Source organism: Oncorhynchus nerka, linkage group LG19 (genome assembly GCF_034236695.1).
Source record: "Oncorhynchus nerka isolate Pitt River linkage group LG19, Oner_Uvic_2.0, whole genome shotgun sequence".
NCBI classification, from domain to species: domain Eukaryota; kingdom Metazoa; phylum Chordata; class Actinopteri; order Salmoniformes; family Salmonidae; genus Oncorhynchus; species Oncorhynchus nerka.
This window is the reverse complement of record NC_088414.1, coordinates 43739763-43758244: the sequence shown is the minus strand read 5'-3', so window position 1 is coordinate 43758244 and position 18482 is coordinate 43739763. Positions and strand designations below refer to the sequence as shown.

The 18482-nt window shown below is 49.5% G+C and overlaps 1 protein-coding gene across 3 annotated transcripts in view; it reads left to right on the top strand.

The window, feature by feature from the left end:
• Positions 1-18482, top strand: part of arfip2b (ADP-ribosylation factor interacting protein 2b) — an 82668-nt gene that overhangs the window by 63145 nt on the left and 1041 nt on the right. For all 3 annotated transcript variants that reach the window (XM_065004966.1, XM_065004968.1, XM_065004967.1), the window contains one exon: positions 18196-18370. In XM_065004966.1, the coding sequence (XP_064861038.1) occupies positions 18196-18370 (175 nt within the window). The remainder of the gene's footprint in view (positions 1-18195; positions 18371-18482) is intronic.

Sequence of the window (18482 nt, the reverse complement as noted above, 5' to 3'; positions counted from 1 at the left end):
CTCTCTGTCAGGTTTTAGTTGTCTCTCGTCTCCTCCTCTCACTCTTTCTGTCAGGTTGTAGTTGTCTCGTCTCCTCCTCTCGTTTCCTCTCTGTCAGGTTGTAGTTGTCTCTCGTCTCCTCTCTGTCAGGTTGGAGTTGCCTCTTGTCTCCTCTCTGTCAGGTTGTAGTTGTCTCTTGTCTCCTCTCTGTCAGGTTGGAGTTGTCTCTCGTCTCCTCCTCTCACTCTCTCTGTCAGGTTGTAGTTGTCTCTCGTCTCCTCCTCTCGTCTCCTCTCTGTCAGGTTGTAGTTGCCTCTTGTCTCCTCTCTGTCAGGTTTTAGTCGTCTCTCGTCTCCTCCTCTCACTCTCTCTGTCAGGTTGTAGTTGTCTCTCGTCTCCTCCTCCCACTCTCTCTGTCAGGTTGTAGTTGTCTCTCGTCTCCTCTCTGTCAGGTTGTAGTTGTCTCTTGTCTCCTCTCTGTCAGGTTGTAGTTGTCTCTTGTCTCCTCTCTGTCAGGTTGGAGTTGTCTCTTGTCTCCCCTCTGTCAGGTTGTAGTTGTCTCTCGTCTCCCCTCTGTCAGGTTGTAGTTGTCTCTTGTCTCCTCTCTGTCAGGTTGGAGTTGTCTCTCGTCTCCTCTCACTCTCTCTGTCAGGTTGTAGTTGTCTCTCGTCTCCTCTCTGTCAGGTTGTAGTTGTCTCTCGTCTCCCCTCTGTCAGGTTGTAGTTGTCTCTCGTCTCCCCTCTGTCAGGTTGTAGTTGTCTCTTGTCTCCCCTCTGTCAGGTTGTAGTTGTCTCTTGTCTCCCCTCTGTCAGGTTGTAGTTGTCTCTCGTCTCCCCTCTGTCAGGTTGTAGTTGTCTCTTGTCTCCTCTCTGTCAGGTTGGAGTTGTCTCTCGTCTCCTCCTCTCACTCTCTCTGTCAGGTTTTAGTTGTCTCTCGTCTCCTCCTCTCACTCTCTCTGTCAGGTTGTAGTTGTCTCTCGTCTCCTCCTCTCACTCTCTCTGTCAGGTTGTAGTTGTCTCTCGTCTCCTCTCTGTCAGGTTGTAGTTGTCTCTTGTCTCCTCTCTGTCAGGTTGTAGTTGTCTCTTGTCTCCCCTCTGTCAGGTTGTAGTTGTCTCTCGTCTCACCTCTGTCAGGTTGTAGTTGTCTCTTGTCTCCTCTCTGTCAGGTTGTAGTTGTCTCTTGTCTCCTCTCTGTCAGGTTGGAGTTGTCTCTCGTCTCCTCCTCTCACTCTCTCTGTCAGGTTGTAGTTGTCTCTCGTCTCCTCTCTGTCAGGTTGTAGTTGCCTCTTGTCTCCTCTCTGTCAGGTTGGAGTTGTCTCTCGTCTCCTCTCTGTCAGGTTGTAGTTGTCTCTTGTCTCCCCTCTGTCAGGTTGGAGTTGTCTCTCGTCTCCTCCTCTCACTCTCTCTGTCAGGTTGTAGTTGTCTCTCGTCTCCTCCTCTCGTCTCCTCTCTGTCAGGTTGTAGTTGCCTCTTGTCTCCTCTCTGTCAGGTTGTAGTTGTCTCTCGTCTCCTCCTCTCGTCTCCTCTCTGTCAGGTTGTAGTTGCCTCTTGTCTCCTCTCTGTCAGGTTGTAGTTGTCTCTCGTCTCCTCCTCTCACTCTCTCTGTCAGGCTGTAGTTGCCTCTTGTCTCCTCTCTGTCAGGTTGTAGTTGTCTCTCGTCTCCTCCTCTCACTCTCTCTGTCAGGTTGTAGTTGTCTCTCGTCTCCTCTCTGTCAGGTTGTAGTTGTCTCTTGTCTCCTCTCTGTCAGGTTGTAGTTGTCTCTTGTCTCCTCTCTGTCAGGTTGTAGTTGTCTCTTGTCACCCCTCTGTCAGGTTGTAGTTGTCTCTCGTCTCCCCTCTGTCAGGTTGTAGTTGTCTCTTGTCTCCTCTCTGTCAGGTTGGAGTTGTCTCTCGTCTCCTCTCACTCTCTCTGTCAGGTTGTAGTTGTCTCTCGTCTCCTCTCTGTCAGGTTGTAGTTGTCTCTCGTCTCCCCTCTGTCAGGTTGTAGTTGTCTCTCGTCTCCTCCTCTCACTCTCTCTGTCAGGTTGTAGTTGTCTCTCGTCTCCTCTCTGTCAGGTTGTAGTTGTCTCTTGTCTCCTCTCTGTCAGGTTTTAGTTGTCTCTCGTCTCCTCCTCTCACTCTCTCTGTCAGGTTGTAGTTGTCTCTCGTCTCCTCCTCTCACTCTCTCTGTCAGGTTGTAGTTGTCTCTCGTCTCCTCTCTGTCAGGTTGTAGTTGTCTCTTGTCTCCCCTCTGTCAGGTTGTAGTTGTCTCTTGTCTCCTCTCTGTCAGGTTGGAGTTGTCTCTCGTCTCCTCCTCTCACTCTCTCTGTCAGGTTGTAGTTGTCTCTCGTCTCCTCCTCTCGTCTCCTCTCTGTCAGGTTGTAGTTGCCTCTTGTCTCCTCTCTGTCAGGTTGGAGTTGTCTCTCGTCTCCTCTATGTCAGGTTGTAGTTGTCTCTTGTCTCCCCTCTGTCAGGTTGGAGTTGTCTCTCGTCTCCCCTCTGTCAGGTTGGAGTTGTCTCTCGTCTCCTCTCTGTCAGGTTGTAGTTGTCTCTCGTCTCCTCCTCTCGTCTCCTCTCTGTCAGGTTGTAGTTGCCTCTTGTCTCCTCTCTGTCAGGTTGGAGTTGTCTCTCGTCTCCTCTCTGTCAGGTTGTAGTTGTCTCTTGTCTCCCCTCTGTCAGGTTGGAGTTGTCTCTCGTCTCCTCTCTGTCAGGTTGTAGTTGTCTCTCGTCTCCTCCTCTCACTCTCTCTGTCAGGTTGTAGTTGTCTCTCGTCTCCTCCTCTCGTCTCCTCTCTGTCAGGTTGTAGTTGCCTCTTGTCTCCTCTCTGTCAGGTTGTAGTTGTCTCTCGTCTCCTCCTCTCGTCTCCTCTCTGTCAGGTTGTAGTTGCCTCTCGTCTCCTCTCTGTCAGGTTGGAGTTGCCTCTCGTCTCCTCTCTGTCTGGTTGGAGTTGCCTCTTGTCTCCTCTGTCAGGTTTTAGTTGTCTCTCGTCTCCTCCTCTCACTCTCTCTGTCAGGTTGGAGTTGTCTCGTCTCCTCCTCTCGTTCCCTCTCTGTCAGGTTGTAGTTGTCTCTCGTCTCCTCTCTGTCAGGTTGGAGTTGCCTCTTGTCTCCTCTGTCAGGTTGTAGTTGTCTCTCGTCTCCTCTCTGTCAGGTTTTAGTTGTCTCTCGTCTCCTCCTCTCACTCTCTCTGTCAGGTTGTAGTTGTCTCTCGTCTCCTATCTGTCAGGTTGTAGTTGTCTCTTGTCTCCTCTCTGTCAGGTTGTAGTTGTCTCTTGTCTCCCCTCTGTCAGGTTGTAGTTGTCTCTTGTCTCCTCTCTGTCAGGTTGGAGTTGTCTCTCGTCTCCTCCTCTCACTCTCTCTGTCAGGTTGTAGTTGTCTCTCGTCTCCTCCTCTCGTCTCCTCTCTGTCAGGTTGTAGTTGCCTCTTGTCTCCTCTCTGTCAGGTTGGAGTTGTCTCTCGTCTCCTCTCTGTCAGGTTGGAGTTGTCTCTCGTCTCCTCTCTGTCAGGTTGTAGTTGTCTCTCGTCTCCCCTCTGTCAGGTTGGAGTTGTCTCTCGTCTCCTCTCTGTCAGGTTGTAGTTGTCTCTCGTCTCCTCCTCTCACTCTCTCTGTCAGGTTGTAGTTGTCTCTTGTCTCCCCTCTGTCAGGTTGGAGTTGTCTCTCGTCTCCTCTCTGTCAGGTTGTAGTTGCCTCTTGTCTCCTCTCTGTCAGGTTGGAGTTGTCTCTCGTCTCCTCTCTGTCAGGTTGGAGTTGTCTCTCGTCTCCTCTCTGTCAGGTTGTAGTTGTCTCTCGTCTCCCCTCTGTCAGGTTGGAGTTGTCTCTCGTCTCCTCTCTGTCAGGTTGTAGTTGTCTCTCGTCTCCTCCTCTCACTCTCTCTGTCAGGTTGTAGTTGTCTCTTGTCTCCCCTCTGTCAGGTTGGAGTTGTCTCTCGTCTCCTCTCTGTCAGGTTGTAGTTGTCTCTCGTCTCCTCTCTGTCAGGTTGGAGTTGTCTCTCGTCTCCTCCTCTCACTCTCTCTGTCAGGTTGTAGTTGTCTCTCGTCTCCTCCTCTCGTCTCCTCTCTGTCAGGTTGTAGTTGCCTCTCGTCTCCTCTCTGTCAGGTTGGAGTTGCCTCTCGTCTCCTCTCTGTCTGGTTGGAGTTGCCTCTTGTCTCCTCTATGTCAGGTTTTAGTTGTCTCTCGTCTCCTCCTCTCACTCTCTCTGTCAGGTTGGAGTTGTCTCTCGTCTCCTCCTCTCACTCTCTCTGTCAGGTTGTAGTTGTCTCGTCTCCTCCTCTCGTTCCCTCTCTGTCAGGTTGTAGTTGTCTCTCGTCTCCTCTCTGTCAGGTTGGAGTTGCCTCTTGTCTCCTCTGTCAGGTTGTAGTTGTCTCTCGTCTCCTCTCTGTCAGGTTTTAGTTGTCTCTCGTCTCCTCCTCTCACTCTCTCTGTCAGGTTGTAGTTGTCTCTCGTCTCCTCTCTGTCAGGTTGTAGTTGTCTCTTGTCTCCCCTCTGTCAGGTTGTAGTTGTCTCTTGTCTCCTCTCTGTCAGGTTGTAGTTGTCTCTTGTCTCCTCTCTGTCAGGTTGTAGTTGTCTCTTGTCTCCCCTCTGTCAGGTTGTAGTTGTCTCTCGTCTCCCCTCTGTCAGGTTGTAGTTGTCTCTCGTCTCCTCTCTGTCAGGTTGTAGTTGTCTCTTGTCTCCTCTCTGTCAGGTTGGAGTTGTCTCTCGTCTCCTCCTCTCACTCTCTCTGTCAGGTTGTAGTTGTCTCTCGTCTCCTCCTCTCGTCTCCTCTCTGTCAGGTTGTAGTTGCCTCTTGTCTCCTCTCTGTCAGGTTGGAGTTGTCTCTCGTCTCCTCTCTGTCAGGTTGGAGTTGTCTCTCGTCTCCTCTCTGTCAGGTTGTAGTTGTCTCTCGTCTCCCCTCTGTCAGGTTGGAGTTGTCTCTCGTCTCCTCTCTGTCAGGTTGTAGTTGTCTCTCGTCTCCTCCTCTCAATCTCTCTGTCAGGTTGGAGTTGTCTCTCGTCTCCTCCTCTCGTCTCCTCTCTGTCAGGTTGTAGTTGTCTCTCGTCTCCTCTCTGTCAGGTTGTAGTTGTCTCTCGTCTCCTCTCTGTCAGGTTGGAGTTGTCTCTCGTCTCCTCCTCTCGTCTCCTCTCTGTCAGGTTTTAGTTGTCTCTCGTCTCCTCCTCTCACTCTCTCTGTCAGGTTGTAGTTGTCTCGTCTCCTCCTCTCGTTCCCTCTCTGTCAGGTTGTAGTTGTCTCTCGTCTCCTCTCTGTCAGGTTGGAGTTGCCTCTTGTCTCCTCTGTCAGGTTGTAGTTGTCTCTCGTCTCCTCTCTGTCAGGTTTTAGTTGTCTCTCGTCTCCTCCTCTCACTCTCTCTGTCAGGTTGTAGTTGTCTCTCGTCTCCTCTCTGTCAGGTTGTAGTTGTCTCTTGTCTCCCCTCTGTCAGGTTGTAGTTGTCTCTTGTCTCCTCTCTGTCAGGTTGTAGTTGTCTCTTGTCTCCTCTCTGTCAGGTTGTAGTTGTCTCTTGTCTCCCCTCTGTCAGGTTGTAGTTGTCTCTCGTCTCCCCTCTGTCAGGTTGTAGTTGTCTCTCGTCTCCTCTCTGTCAGGTTGTAGTTGTCTCTTGTCTCCTCTCTGTCAGGTTGGAGTTGTCTCTCGTCTCCTCCTCTCACTCTCTCTGTCAGGTTGTAGTTGTCTCTCGTCTCCTCCTCTCGTCTCCTCTCTGTCAGGTTGTAGTTGTCTCTCGTCTCCTCTCTGTCAGGTTGTAGTTGTCTCTTGTCTCCCCTCTGTCAGGTTGTAGTTGTCTCTTGTCTCCTCTCTGTCAGGTTGTAGTTGTCTCTTGTCTCCTCTCTGTCAGGTTGTAGTTGTCTCTTGTCTCCTCTCTGTCAGGTTGGAGTTGTCTCTCGTCTCCTCTCTGTCAGGTTGGAGTTGTCTCTCGTCTCCTCTCTGTCAGGTTGTAGTTGTCTCTCGTCTCCCCTCTGTCAGGTTGGAGTTGTCTCTCGTCTCCTCTCTGTCAGGTTGTAGTTGTCTCTCGTCTCCTCCTCTCAATCTCTCTGTCAGGTTGGAGTTGTCTCTCGTCTCCTCCTCTCGTCTCCTCTCTGTCAGGTTGTAGTTGTCTCTCGTCTCCTCTCTGTCAGGTTGTAGTTGTCTCTCGTCTCCTCTCTGTCAGGTTGGAGTTGTCTCTCGTCTCCTCCTCTCGTCTCCTCTCTGTCAGGTTTTAGTTGTCTCTCGTCTCCTCCTCTCACTCTCTCTGTCAGGTTGGAGTTGTCTCTCGTCTCCTCCTCTCACTCTCTCTGTCAGGTTGTAGTTGTCTCGTCTCCTCCTCTCGTTTCCTCTCTGTCAGGTTGTAGTTGTCTCTCGTCTCCTCTCTGTCAGGTTGGAGTTGCCTCTTGTCTCCTCTGTCAGGTTGTAGTTGTCTCTTGTCTCCTCTCTGTCAGGTTGGAGTTGTCTCTCGTCTCCTCCTCTCACTCTCTCTGTCAGGTTGTAGTTGTCTCTCGTCTCCTCCTCTCACTCTCTCTGTCAGGTTGGAGTTGTCTCGTCTCCTCTCTGTCAGGTTGGAGTTGCCTCTCTTCTCCTCTCTGTCAGGTTGGAGTTGCCTCTCGTCTCCTCTCTGTCAGGTTGTAGTTGTCTCTCGTCTCCTCTCTGTCAGGTTGGAGTTGCCTCTCGTCTCCTCCTCTCACTCTCTCTGTCAGGTTGTAGTTGTCTCTCGTCTCCTCCTCTCGTTTCCTCTCTGTCAGGTTGTAGTTGTCTCTCGTCTCCTCTCTGTCAGGTTGGAGTTGCCTCTTGTCTCCTCTGTCAGGTTGGAGTTGTCTCTCGTCTCCTCCTCTCACTCTCTCTGTCAGGTTGTAGTTGTCTCTTGTCTCCCCTCTGTCAGGTTGTAGTTGTCTCTCGTCTCCCCTCTGTCAGGTTGTAGTTGTCTCTCGTCTCCTCTCTGTCAGGTTGTAGTTGTCTCTTGTCTCCTCTCTGTCAGGTTGGAGTTGTCTCTCGTCTCCTCCTCTCACTCTCTCTGTCAGGTTGTAGTTGTCTCTCGTCTCCTCCTCTCGTCTCCTCTCTGTCAGGTTGTAGTTGCCTCTTGTCTCCTCTCTGTCAGGTTGGAGTTGTCTCTCGTCTCCTCTCTGTCAGGTTGGAGTTGTCTCTCGTCTCCTCTCTGTCAGGTTGGAGTTGTCTCTCGTCTCCTCTCTGTCAGGTTGTAGTTGTCTCTCGTCTCCCCTCTGTCAGGTTGGAGTTGTCTCTCGTCTCCTCTCTGTCAGGTTGTAGTTGTCTCTCGTCTCCTCCTCTCACTCTCTCTGTCAGGTTGGAGTTGTCTCTCGTCTCCTCCTCTCGTCTCCTCTCTGTCAGGTTGTAGTTGCCTCTTGTCTCCTCTCTGTCAGGTTGGAGTTGTCTCTCGTCTCCTCTCTGTCAGGTTGTAGTTGTCTCTTGTCTCCCCTCTGTCAGGTTGTAGTTGTCTCTCGTCTCCTCTCTGTCAGGTTGGAGTTGTCTCTCGTCTCCTCCTCTCACTCTCTCTGTCAGGTTGTAGTTGTCTCTCGTCTCCTCCTCTCACTCTCTCTGTCAGGTTGTAGTTGTCTCTCGTCTCCTCCTCTTGTCTCCTCTCTGTCAGGTTGTAGTTGTCTCTCGTCTCCTCTCTGTCAGGTTGGAGTTGCCTCTTGTCTCCTCTCTGTCAGGTTGGAGTTGTCTCTCGTCTCCTCCTCTCACTCTCTCTGTCAGGTTGTAGTTGTCTCTTGTCTCCTCCTCTCACTCTCTCTGTCAGGTTGGAGTTGTCTCGTCTCCTCTCTGTCAGGTTGGAGTTGCCTCTCGTCTCCTCTCTGTCAGGTTGGAGTTGCCTCTCGTCTCCTCTCTGTCAGGTTGTAGTTGTCTCTCGTCTCCTCTCTGTCAGGTTGGAGTTGCCTCTTGTCTCCTCTCTGTCAGGTTGGAGTTGTCTCTCGTCTCCTCCTCTCACTCTCTCTGTCAGGTTGTAGTTGTCTCTCGTCTCCTCCTCTCGTTTCCTCTCTGTCAGGTTGTAGTTGTCTCTCGTCTCCTCTCTGTCAGGTTGGAGTTGCCTCTTGTCTCCTCTGTCAGGTTGGAGTTGTCTCTCGTCTCCTCCTCTCACTCTCTCTGTCAGGTTGTAGTTGTCTCTCGTCTCCTCCTCTCGTTTCCTCTCTGTCAGGTTGTAGTTGTCTCTCGTCTCCTCCTCTCGTCTCCTCTCTGTCAGGTTGTAGTTGTCTCTCGTCTCCTCCTCTTGTCTCCTCTCTGTCAGGTTGTAGTTGTCTCTCGTCTCCTCTCTGTCAGGTTGGAGTTGCCTCTTGTCTCCTCTGTCAGGTTGGAGTTGTCTCTCGTCTCCTCCTCTCACTCTCTCTGTCAGGTTGTAGTTGTCTCTTGTCTCCTCCTCTCGTCTCCTCTCTGTCAGGTTGTAGTTGCCTCTTGTCTCCTCTCTGTCAGGTTGTAGTTGTCTCTCGTCTCCTCCTCTCACTCTCTCTGTCAGGTTGTAGTTGTCTCTCGTCTCCTCCTCTCACTCTCTCTGTCAGGTTGTAGTTGTCTCTCGTCTCCTCCTCTCACTCTCTCTGTCAGGTTGTAGTTGTCTCTCGTCTCTCACTCTTTCTGTCAGGTTGGAGTTGCCTCTCGTCTCCTCTCTGTCAGGTTGGAGTTGCCTCTCGTCTCCTCTGTCAGGTTGTAGTTGTCTCTCGTCTCCTCCTCTCACTCTCTCTGTCAGGTTGTAGTTGTCTCTCGTCTCCTCCTCTCACTCTCTCTGTCAGGTTGTAGTTGTCTCTCGTCTCCTCTCTGTCAGGTTGTAGTTGTCTCTCGTCTCCTCTCTGTCAGGTTGGAGTTGCCTCTTGTCTCCTCTCTGTCAGGTTGTAGTTGTCTCTCGTCTCCTCCTCTCACTCTCTCTGTCAGGTTGTAGTTGTCTCTTGTCTCCTCTCTGTCAGGTTGGAGTTGTCTCTCGTCTCCTCCTCTCACTCTTTCTGTCAGGTTGGAGTTGTCTCTCGTCTCCTCTCACTCTCTCTGTCAGGTTGGAGTTGTCTCTCGTCTCCTCCTCTCGCTCTCTCTGTCAGGTTGGAGTTGTCTCTCGTCTCCTCTCACTCTCTCTGTCAGGTTGGAGTTGTCTCTCGTCTCCTCCTCTCGCTCTCTCTGTCAGGTTGTAGTTGTCTCTCGTCTCCGCTCGCTCGCTCGCTCTCTCTGTCAGGTTGGAGTTGTCTCTCGTCTCCTCCGCTCGCTCTCTCTGTCAGGTGGTAGTTGTCTCTCGTCTCCTCTCTGTCAGGTTGGAGTTGTCTCTCGTCTCCTCCTCTCGCTCTCTCTGTCAGGTTGGAGTTGTCTCTCGTCTCCTCCTCTCACTCTTTCTGTCAGGTTGGAGTTGTCTCTCGTCTCCTCTCGCTCTCTCTGTCAGGTTGGAGTTGTCTCTCGTCTCCTCTCGCTCTCTCTGTCAGGTTGGAGTTGTCTCTCGTCTCCTCCGCTCGCTCTCTCTGTCAGGTTGGAGTTGTCTCTCGTCTCCTCCTCTCGCTCTCTCTGTCAGGTTGTAGTTGTCTCTCGTCTCCTCCTCTCGCTCGCTCTCTCTGTCAGGTTGTAGTTGTCTCTCGTCTCCGCTCGCTCGCTCGCTCTCTCTGTCAGGTTGGAGTTGTCTCTCGTCTCCTCCGCTCGCTCTCTCTGTCAGGTTGTAGTTGTCTCTCGTCTCCTCTCTGTCAGGTTGGAGTTGTCTCTCGTCTCCTCTCTGTCAGGTTGGAGTTGTCTCTCGTCTCCTCCTCTCGCTCTCTCTGTCAGGTTGGAGTTGTCTCTCGTCTCCTCCTCTCGCTCTCTCTGTCAGGTTGGAGTTGTCTCTCGTCTCCTCCTCTCGCTCTCTCTGTCAGGTTGGAGTTGTCTCTCGTCGTCTCCTCTCGCTCTCTCTGTCAGGTTGGAGTTGTCTCTCGTCTCCTCCTCTCGCTCTCTCTGTCAGGTTGGAGTTGTCTCTCGTCTCCTCCTCTCGCTCTCTCTGTCAGGTTGGAGTTGTCTCTCGTCTCCTCCTCTCGCTCTCTCTGTCAGGTTGGAGTTGTCTCTCATCTCCTCCTCTCGCTCTCTCTGTCAGGTTGGAGTTGTCTCTCGTCTCCTCCTCTCGCTCTCTCTGTCAGGTTGTAGTTGTCTCTCGTCTCCTCTCAATTCAATTCAAAGGGATTTATTGGCATGGGAAACGTGTTAACATTGCCAAAGCAAGTGAAATAGATAATAAACAAAAGTGAAATAAACAATTAAAATGAACAGTGAACATTACACTCAAAAAAGTTCAGAGGTCAGAGCACAGGGTAGGGCAGTGTGAGCAGAACCAGCGGTGTCGTTTGACTTAGCAAACGAGGATCGGATGTCGTCGACCTTCTTTTCAAAATGGTTGACGAAGTCATCTGCAGAGAGGGAGGAGGGGGAGGGGGAGGAGGATTCAAGAGGGAGGAGAAGGTGGCAAAGAGCTTCCTAGGGTTAGAGGCAGATGCTTGGAATTTAGAGTGGTAGAAAGTGGCTTTAGCAGCAGAGACAGAGGAGGAAAATGTAGAGAGGAGGGAGTGAAAGGATGCCAGGTCCGCAGGGAGGCGAGTTTTCCTCCATTTCCGCTCGGCTGCCCGGAGCCCTGTTCTGTGAGCTCGCAATGAGTCGTCGAGCCACGGAGCGGGAGGGGAGGACCGAGCCGGCCTGGAGGATAGGGGACATAGAGAGTCAAAGGATGCAGAAAGGGAGGAGAGGAGGGTTGAGGAGGCAGAATCAGGAGATAGGTTGGAGAAGGTTTGAGCAGAGGGAAGAGATGATAGGATGGAAGAGGAGAGAGTAGCGGGGAGAGAGAGCGAAGGTTGGGACGGCGCGATACCATCCGAGTAGGGGCAGTGTGGGAAGTGTTGGATGAGAGCGAGAGGGAAAAGGATACAAGGTAGTGGTCGGAGACTTGGAGGGGAGTTGCAATGAGGTTAGTGGAGGAACAGCATCTAGTAAAGATGAGGTCGAGCGTATTGCCTGCCTTGTGAGTAGGGGGAAGGTGAGAGGGTGAGGTCAAAAGAGGAGAGGAGTGGAAAGAAGGAGGCAGAGAGGAATGAGTCAAAGGTAGACGTGGGGAGGTTAAAGTCGCCCAGAACTGTGAGAGGTGAGCCGTCCTCAGGAAAGGAGCTTATCAAGGCATCAAGCTCATTGATGAACTCTCCGAGGGAACCTGGAGGGCGATAAATGATAAGGATGTTAAGCTTGAAAGGGCTGGTAACTGTGACAGCATGGAATTCAAAGGAGGCGATAGACAGATGGGTAAGGGGAGAAAGAGAGAATGACCACTTGGGAGAGATGAGGATCCCGGTGCCACCACCCCGCTGACCAGAAGCTCTCGGGGTGTGCGAGAGCACGTGGGCGGACGAAGCGAGAGCAGTAGGAGTAGCGGTGTTGTCTGTGGTGATCCATGTTTCCGTCAGAGCCAAGAAGTCGAGGGACTGGAGGGAGGCATAGGCTGAGATGAACTCTGCCTTGTTGGCCGCAGATCGGCAGTTCCAGAGGCTACCGGAGACCTGGAACTCCACGTGGGTCGTGCGCGCAGGGACCACCAGATTAGGGTGGCCGCGGCCATGCGGTGTGGAGCGTTTGTATGGTCTGTGCAGAGAGGAGAGAACAGGGATAGACAGACACATAGTTGACAGGCTAGAGAAGAGGCTACGCTAATGCAGAGGAGATTGGAATGACAAGTGGACTACACGTCTCGAATGTTCAGAAAGTTAAGCTTACGTAGCAAGAATCTAATTGACTAAAATGATTAAAATGATACAGTACTGCTGAGGTAGGCTAGCTGCGTTGTTGACACTACCCTAATCAAGTCGTTCCGTTGAGTGTGAAGTTTCTACAATGCTGCTTTTCGGGGGCAAGCTGGCTAGCTAGCAGTGTTGGTTACGTTACGTTGCGTTAGGAGAACGACAATAGCTGGCTAGCTAACCTAGAAAATCGCTCTAGACTACACAATTATCTTTGAAACAAAGACGGCTAAACGGCTATAGTCAAAGCTTTCCTTAAGTTTAGATCAGTTAGTGGTCAGGTATTCTGCCACTGTGTACTCTCTGTTTAGGGCCAAATAGCATTATAGTTGCTCTGTTTTTTGGGTCTAATTGTGTTGCTGTCCTGGGGCTCTGTGGGGGTGTGTTTGTGTTTGTGAACAGAGCCCCATACCAGCTTGCTTAGGGGACTCTTCTCCAGGTTCATCTCTCTGTAGGTGATGGCTTTGTTATGGAAGGTTTGTGAATCGCTTCCTTTTAGGTGGTTGTAGAATTTAACGGCTCTTTTCTGGATTTTGATAATTAGTGGGTATCGGCCTAATTCTGCTCTGCATGCATTATTTGGTGTTTTACGTTGTACACGGAGGATATTTTTGCAGAATTCTGCGTGCAGAGTCTCAATTTGGTGTTTGTCCCATTTTGTGAAGTCTTGGTTGGTGAGCGGACCCCAGACCTCACAACCATAAAGGGCAATGGGCTCTATGACTGATTCAAGTATTTTTAGCCAAATCCTAATTGGTATGTTGAAATTTATGTTTCTTTTGATGGCATAGAATGCCCTTCTTGCCTTGTCTCTCAGATCGTTCACAGCTTTGTGGAAGTTACCTGTGGCGCTGATGTTTAGGCCAAGGTATGTATAGTTTTTTGTGTGCTCTAGGGCAACAGTGTCTAGATGGAATTTGTATTTGTGGTCCTGGTGACTGGACCTTTTTTGGAACACCATTATTTTGGTCTTACTGAGATTTACTGTCAGGGCCCAGGTCTGACAGAATCTGTGCATAAGATCTAGGTGCTGCTGTAGGCCCTCCTTGGTTGGGGACAGAAGCACCAGATCATCAGCAAACAGCAGACATTTGACTTCGGATTCTAGCAGGGGGAGGCCGGGTGCTGCAGACTTTTCTAGTGCCCGCGCCAATTCGTTGATATATATATTGAAGAGGGTGGGGCTTAAGCTGCATCCCTGTCTAACCCCACGACCCTGTGTGAAGAAATGTGTGTGTTTTTTGCCAATTTTAACCGCACACTTGTTGTTTGTGTACATGGATTTTATAATGTCGTATGTTTTACCCCCAACACCACTTTCCATCAGTTTGTATAGCAGACCCTCATGCCAGATTGAGTCGAAGGCTTTTTTGAAATCAACAAAGCATGAGAAGACTTTGTCTTTGTTTTGGTTTGTTTGGTTGTCAATTAGGGTCTGCAGGGTGAATACATGGTCTGTTGTACGGTAATTTGGTAAAAAGCCAATTTGACATTTGCTCAGTACATTGTTTTCATTGAGGAAATGTACGAGTCTGCTGTTAATAATAATGCAGAGGATTTTCCCAAGGTTACTGTTGACACATATTCCACGGTAGTTATTGGGGTCAAATTTGTCTCCACTTTTGTGGATTGGGGTGATCAGTCCTTGGTTCCAAATATTGGGGAAGATGCCAGAGCTAAGTATGATGTTAAAGAGTTTTAGTATAGCCAATTGGAATTTGTTGTCTGTATATTTGATCATTTCATTGAGGATACCATCGACACCACAGGCCTTTTTGGGTTGAAGGGTTTTTATTTTGTCCTGTAACTCATTCAATGTAATTGGAGAATCCAGTGGGTTCTGGTAGTCTTTAATAGTTGATTTTAAGATCTGTATTTGATCATGTATATGTTTTTGCTCTTTGTTATAGAACCAAAAAGATTGGAGAAGTGGTTTACCCATACATCTCCATTTTGGATAGATAATTCTTCGTGTTGTTGTTTGTTTAGTGTTTTCCAATTTTCCCAGAAGTGGAGTCTATGGATTCTTCAATTGCATTGAGCTGATTTCTGACATGCTGTTCCTTCTTTTTCCGTAGTGTATTTCTGTATTGTTTTAGTGATTCACCATAGTGAAGGCGTAGACTCAGGTTTTCCGGGTCTCTATGTTTTTGGTTGGACAGGTTTCTCAATTTCTTTCTTAGATTTTTGCATTCTTCATCAAACCATTTGTCATTATTGTTAATTTTCTTCGGTTTTCTATTTGACATTTTTAGATTTGATAGGGAAGCTGAGAGGTCAAATATACTGTTAAGATTTTCTACTGCCAAGTTTACACCTTCACTATTACAGTGGAATGTTTTACCCAGGAAATTGTCTAAAAGGGATTGAATTTGTTGTTGCCTAATTGTTTTTTGGTAGGTTTCCAAACTGCATTCCTTCCATCTATAGCATTTCTTAATGTTACTCAGTTCCTTTGGCTTTGATGCCTCATGATTGAGTATTGCTCTGTTTAAGTAGACTGTGATTTTGCTGTGGTCTGATAGGGGTGTCAGTGGGCTGACTGTGAACGCTCTGAGAGATTCTGGGTTGAGGTCAGTGATAAAGTATTCTACAGTACTACTGCCAAGAGATGAGCTATAGGTGTACCTACCATAGGAGTCCCCTCGAAGCCTACCGTTGACTATGTACATACCCAGCGTGCGACAGAGCTGCAGGAGTTGTGAACCGTTTTTGTTGGTTATGTTGTCATAGTTGTGCCTAGGGGGGCATATGTGGGAGGGGATGCTGTCACCTCCAGGCAGATGTTTGTCCCCCTGTGTGCTGAGGGTGTCAGGTTCTTGTCCGGTTCTGGCATTTAGGTCGCCACAGACTAGTACATGTCCCTGGGCCTGGAAATGATTGATTTCGCCCTCCAGGGTGGAGAAGCTGCCTTCATTAAATATGGGGATTCTAGTGGGGGGATATAGGTAGCCCACAGGAGGACATTTTTCTCTGTTAGGATCATTTCCTTTTGAATTTCTAGCCAAATGTAGAATGTTCCTGTTTTGATTAATTTAATGGAGTGAGTTAGGTCTGCTCTATACCAAATTAGCATACCCCCTGAGTCCCTTCCCTGTTTCACACCTGGTAGTTTGGTGGATGGGACTACCAGCTCTCTGTAACCTAGAGGGCAACCAGTGGGTCTGTCTCCTCTATACCAGGTTTCTTGCAGGATGACAATGTCTGTATTACCGATTTCTTTGGTGAAGTCCGGGTTTCTGCTCTTCAGGCCAAAGGCAGATGACCTCAGGCCTTGGATATTCCAGGATGATGTAGTGAATGCTTTTTGTTCCATAGAGTGTCCAATGTTGTTGGTCGTGGTTTGGCCTCAGGCCAGTAAGTGTGAGCAGAGCCTGCTGAGCATCTGGTACATGCCATTGGCTTGGGCGAGTGTGAGAGTGGGGGTTGGGACTGTTTGCCCGCTCACTACCTGGGCGTATGTGTGGCTTCCATGTTGAGGCCCTCTTTGCGGGGTGGGGTGCATGGGGTGGGCAGGAGTGGCATAGGTCTGATCTGAGGGGGCCTAAATGGGGTGTGGGCATGGTTGACGTGGGGGGGTGTTGATTGGTTGGGGTGGGGGTGCGGATGTGTCTGGGTGTGCGGTGGTCTGGATGTAATTCCTCTTGGCGTGGGTCCTCTATGTGTAGGTCCAGGGGGGCGTCCTGCAGGTCTGGGAGGGTGTCTCGCCGGTCTGGGTGGGGTGTCTATTGATCTGTTGCTCCTGTGTGAAGTGTTGGGGATACGTTTGAGAGCGATGTCCTTTAGAGTTCGGGCAAAGGTGGGCACTGCTGCCTTGTAGAGGTGGACCTGGTCATAGAGGCTGTTCAAGTCCAGGGTGGCGTGGTGGCCCAGGAAAACATTTGGTTTTGAGGCACAGTCACGGGAAATACTTGCATTTACCCGCTGTATTGTGGCAGGGTGGAAGTCTTTTCGTGGTAGCAGGGTGGAGATAACCACTTGTGCGTTGGGGAAAGTAGAAGAAGCCTTTTCAATCACTCCCTTCAGTGCTGTGGCCACTCTTTCTTGCTGTGCTCTCAGGTCGTTTGTGCCTGTGTGTATTATTATGTGGCTGGGTGACCCTAGTTTGGCCTCAGACAGAAGGTCTAGGGCGCGCTGGGTGTTTGGACACCAGAATTTAGACACACTGTGTTTGGGAAAAAGTTTTTTTTCTTCTATATATTTCCCATTTGAGTACATAAGTAGTACAATCTGTGTCTTGTGTTTGTCCTCAGTGGGTGTGGGGGGGTTGTCAGAAGGGCTATCAGGCAGGCGGGGTGCTCAGAGGGGGTGAGAGCCGCTGGGCTTGGGGTTCTTCATTTGTCTGTTCTGCTGTGATGTCGACTCTATGGTCAGGGTCTGGTGTGGACTGTTCTGCTGTGGTGTCGAGACTTTTGTTGGGTGCTGAGGTGGGCTGTTCTGCTGGCTTCTCTGTGGGGGTGGCCACCTCTCTAGTGGGTTGTTCTCTGTCGCACGCCGTCCCCCTCAACCTCTCCTCCATCCCCCTCACCCTCTCCTCCATCCCCCTCAACCTCTCCTCCACCAGCAGTCTGACACTCTCCTCTAGTGCTCTGTTCTGCTCCTCTTTCTCCTGTTGTATTTGTCTCACCACTGTCCAAAGTGCAGATATGTCTCTGTCCACCTCCAGCTCTCCGGGTCTGGTTAAGGGGCTGTTGTTGTGCTGGACTGTTGTCTGGGTCTGTGCTGACTGAAGTGTAATCACCTGTTGTTCCAGCTCCACCTACCTTATCTCCAGCTGGGTGAATTTGTCCTTCATTTCAATGAGGGAGTGGTAATCTGTGCTGGGAGGTTGACTCTCTGCTGGGGGTTGCTCGTCTGTGGGGTTACATAATGAAGAGGTCTGGTCTGACCCGCTCGGTGTGGGGGTATCTTTATCAAGGGAGAGCTTCTCCTGCTGGGCTAATTCTTTGATTAGGTGAAAGTCCAGCTGAAACTGTTTGTGATTACCCTGTGCCATTACTGTTCCGGACTTATAGATATTTATATTACTTGACTCAGAGTCCTCGTTATCAAGTATTCTGAGTTTCCACCCCTCGTTAATCCCCGCTCTCGTAACAAGGGGGTAGTGTGCTAATATAGCACTGTGCCATGCCAGGGGATGGTTTGTGTGGAAGATAAGGTTGCTGATGTTCCTATTTTTGTAATAGTCAGCAAAAAGTGTCTCTTGATTTTCCATAAGGAGCTTCATTTTGTAATATTTTCTTGACTTCTCATTCTTTACATGCAAAGGGTACTGTATTTTAATTACCTCTGAACAACGGGAGGGAGCCTCTAAGGCCTCTCCATTTGGTTGGGGTAGACTGTGTGACTCTCCTGCCATTGTTGGGCTAATGGCCTTTGACACCTCTCACTTGACACGTCAATGCTAGTTGAAGCTGTATCAAGCTTGGCAGAATTATGTTAGAATTCAGTCCTTATAAAGTAATGTTGTGTATTTTTCTTCTTGGCTTTTGGCTTTTAAAATATAGTTTCAGACTAAGCATTACTCACTCAGTTCCAGGTTGGATGGTGTTTTCAGGTTTCTGTTGTTTTCCAGAGAATTTGCTGTATAGAGAAATAAATCTTGGTAGTTGTGAACCTTCCAGGTGATTCCGTAATTCCGTCCAAAATCAGGTTGTAGGTTTTAAGTTTCGATTTGAAGTGGGGGTTATGTTGTAGAGGGTAGAATCCAGTATGTGTTCCTGACAAAAAAATCCAAGTTTATCTAACTCCTAATCTATCTTTTTTAAAGAAAATGCTGAAAAATGCAGGAGCTCATCCTGATCCTGACCTCTCTCTCTCTCTTGAAATGTCTCATCCCACAAGTTGTGTCAAAGTTGGCTGGATGTCCTTTGGGTGGTGGACCGTTCCTGATACACACGGGGAAACTGTTGAGCGTGGAAAACCCAGCAGCGTTGCAGTTCTTGATGCACCTGGCACCTCCTACCACACCCTGTTCAAAGGCATTTCAATAATTTGTCTTATCCGTTCACCCTCTGAATAGCAGACATACACAATCCATGTCTCTGTTGTCCCAAGATTTAATAATCCTTCTTTAACCCGTCTCCTCCCCATGGAAAGAGTATGATGGGTTATAGCTCATGTCTCTTCTCTGACAGGTTGGAGTATGATGGGTTATAGCTCATGTCTCTTCTCTGACAGGTTGGAGTATGATGGGTTATAGCTCATGTCTCTTCTCTGACAGGTTGGAGTATGATGGGTTATAGCTCATGTCTCTTCTCTGACAGGTTGGAGTATGAGGGGTTATAGCTCATGTCTTCTCTCTCTCTGACAGGTTGGAGTATGAGGGGTTATAGCTCATGTCTTCTCTCTCTCTGACAGGTTGGAGTATGAGGGGTTATAGCTCATGTCTCTTCTCTCTGTCTCTGACAGGTTGGAGTATGATGGGTTATAGGTCATGTCTCTTCTCTCTCTTTCTCTGACAGGTTGGAGTATGATGGGTTATAGCTCATGTATCCTCTCTCTTCTCTGACAGGTTGGAGTATGATGGGTTATAGCTCATGTCTCCTCTCTCTCTCTGACAGGTTGGAGTATGATGCGTACAGGGCAGACCTAGAGGAGTTAAGCGTTGGACCCAGGGATGTGGTGAACATGGCCCGTATAGATACAGCCCAGGAGCAGTACCAGATCCACAAGGACAAATATGAACGTCTTCGCTCTGACGTCACTATCAAACTCAACTTCCTGGATGAAAACAAGGTGGGATTCACCTCCTTGATCCTCTTTTGTTCTTCTCCTCTTATTCCAGCTCTGCATCACACCTCTAGACAAGTACACACACACACAGACAATGACACGAGCACTCAGACAG